Source organism: Atta colombica, unplaced genomic scaffold (assembly GCF_001594045.1).
Source record: "Atta colombica isolate Treedump-2 unplaced genomic scaffold, Acol1.0 scaffold134, whole genome shotgun sequence".
NCBI lineage: Eukaryota > Metazoa > Arthropoda > Insecta > Hymenoptera > Formicidae > Atta > Atta colombica.
Genome location: NW_017259222.1, coordinates 2,045,785 through 2,048,101, shown reverse-complemented (window position 1 = coordinate 2,048,101; position 2,317 = coordinate 2,045,785). Strand labels below are relative to the sequence as shown.

Here is a 2,317-nt window from a genome sequence, read left to right as displayed (position 1 = left end):
TAATATTATATATATATTATATTACAATATTTTATAGAAACAACTAAAATAATTTTGTAAAATATTTTATCAATCTTCATCGGAATCCTCGCTTGCTGCGCTTTTTTCCTTGTCTTCCAATTTAGTCCGTGCAATAAGTTCTTTTGCAGGATTAAATGTACCGTTAGTCTGGACATTGCAGATGTAACATCGTGTACTTTTCCTATATTGCTCCAAAGCACATTTTTCACAAAAGTAATGCTTGCATCTAAAAAAAGAATAGATTAATCATAAAAAATATATTAAAAGTACCGAAAAAGTTAACGATTAAAGATATATTCTAACAATCATACTTTGTAACGACAGGATCTGTGAAACTATTTCTACAAATAAAGCATTTAAACGGCAAGTTCTCCTCATCACTATCAATCTCATATTTTTTATCGTCTTCGTCTCCACTGTCATTATATTCGCCAGTAGCAGCTTCTCTCTCCAATTGCCATCCCAATTTATAATCCGACCGATCGTGTAAAAACTTACAGCTATCTGTACACAGCACAATAGAAGAATTTATATTATTATTAATTTGAAGTTATATAGTATAATTAGTACGATTATTCAAAGAATAACTGAAAATATGATGTACCTCCAAAACCGCAAAAACCAGTCTCTTTGTAATCTTTGCATATATCTGGTTGATAATCCCATCTAACTGTTGCTCTAAGATTGGACGGTGCTCGAATTGGTCCCTTGCGTACCATTCCACTGGACGCATTACCAGCTGCAGTATCTTTCTTTTTATAGTATTGTGCATAATTGTTCAAGCCTCTATAAATTTTATCATCTTCTTTTCCCTCTAATTCCTAATGATCAAGACAGAGATGTATTATCAATTTTGTTTTTCAAAGCAAGTCCATTTCCAACTCACCTAATATATTTGATGAGTCAAGTACTCAATGTTATTCACTTAAAACATACCTCGTTTATTTTTTGGGCTTTCTCAAACAGTGCCTGCGCATCCCTATCTTTCTCTGTTTCTGTTTGAAGAACAGCCGTTGCTCCTTGGTCACTTGGGCCAGCTGGTAGAGCTGTTCTGCTACTCTTATATGATACAGTTATGCCATCATCCTCACTATTATCATCGTTGCGATTGATCTTCTCCTGATGCTTCTTCACATTTGTCTAAAAACAGGAATCAAACTATATATTTCTCAAATGTCACACGTGTCTCCTTGTTCATTTCTATCATGTAGATTAACTTTCATCAACTTTAATCTCGGTTTAACATTTTTATCTCTTTCATGTTCTAAAAATTAGAAAAAAATAAAGAATAAATTCTAAAAATCTATATTACTAGTTTGAGACTCCATAAGTCTGTTTTCTTAACAATTGAATTAGTATACACTTTTAAAATTTAAAATGAAATATGCTTGATATTTGACGAAAGTGAGAAAGAGAGTTCTAGTACAATTTAATCAGGAATTAAAAACAGACTTAATTAATTACGGAGTTGTTGATGAACTGCGCCATTTAAATGTTCCATATAGAGGTTATACGTCTCCGTCACGGTGTGAAATACTTACGCTTTGTATCATGGGATTGTGATCGTCCTGTTTCTTTTCTTTCTTAACCACCATGGTCTCATCCTCGCTGCTATCTACAAACGGAATCAATACAAACGTTTATCCACACGATGTCTTTTTACACATAACCTAAAACTTCGGTTCGATTAAACTTATCCGAGAGATATAAATGCGATATCCAGCGTGTACTTAAATTGACATTTATTAACAACTACTCACCATCACTGCCGTCCGCTTCTCTCCGTTTTCTCGTGGCATTTTTGTGAATTTTACGCCTTTTGAAAAGAAAGGTACAGTTCTTTTTCTCCGGTTCTTGCACCGTGTCGTCCATGTTTGTTTCGTAAACACTAGTAAACGCACGTAAACACCATCTTTCTGACACTCATTCAGCAGCCGGATTTGTTTCCTGTTGTTTCCGTTTCACTGCTCACTACGCATTGTTCCTCGCGTTAAAATAAAAGTGCCGAAAAATCGACTGATAATTCAGACTCAACGACTTGAGTAAGTTCACTTAGGTCAGTGAAAGATGCTTTCAGTGTCATCGAACTTGGCTTGGGAGATCACATCGGCTGAGTTGCCCGGGTTATGTTTTTTGATCGTATTGTATATAAGCGCTATATTTTTAAATATTATGCCTTACAATTAGTTTAGATAAAGAACGAGCATAATTATCTTATTTATGATATATTAACATAATTATGGCATATCTGAGGCTAAAGTATATGATGTCATTGATTATTCTGAGTTATTGATTA

General features: G+C 33.9%; 2 protein-coding genes across 2 annotated transcripts in view; one reads left to right on the top strand and one right to left on the bottom strand.

The window, feature by feature from the left end:
- Window positions 1-69: 69 nt before the first annotated feature.
- LOC108684371 (RING finger protein 113A) lies at window positions 70-2,008 on the bottom strand. The gene is made up of 6 exons (XM_018188646.1): window positions 1,782-2,008; window positions 1,563-1,636; window positions 958-1,161; window positions 626-842; window positions 333-525; window positions 70-247 (listed from the first exon to the last, which is right to left on the bottom strand). Exons 1-6 carry the CDS (start codon window positions 1,891-1,893, stop codon window positions 70-72), a joined length of 978 nt encoding a protein of 325 aa, XP_018044135.1. The 5' UTR covers window positions 1,894-2,008.
- Window positions 2,009-2,021: 13 nt separating this feature from the next.
- Window positions 2,022-2,317, top strand: part of LOC108684370 (origin recognition complex subunit 4) — a 3,069-nt gene continuing 2,773 nt past the window's right edge. Inside the window, exon 1 of the mRNA XM_018188645.1 lies at window positions 2,022-2,063. The gene's annotated coding sequence lies outside the window, so the exon portion shown is untranslated. The remainder of the gene's footprint in view (window positions 2,064-2,317) is intronic.

What these genes read in the sequence shown, in the direction of transcription:
- LOC108684371 (XM_018188646.1), bottom strand. Translation starts at nt 1,893, where the DNA reads ATGGACGACACGGTGCAAGAACCGGAGAAAAAGAACTGTACCTTTCTT. An exon ending in TGGTTTTTGCGGTTTTGGAG is followed by an intron (nt 526 to 625) that starts GTACATCATATT and finishes TGCTGTGTACAG; the next exon opens with ATAGCTGTAAGTTTTTACAC. An exon ending in ACAGATCCTGTCGTTACAAA is followed by an intron (nt 248 to 332) that starts GTATGATTGTTA and finishes TTCTTTTTTTAG; the next exon opens with ATGCAAGCATTACTTTTGTG.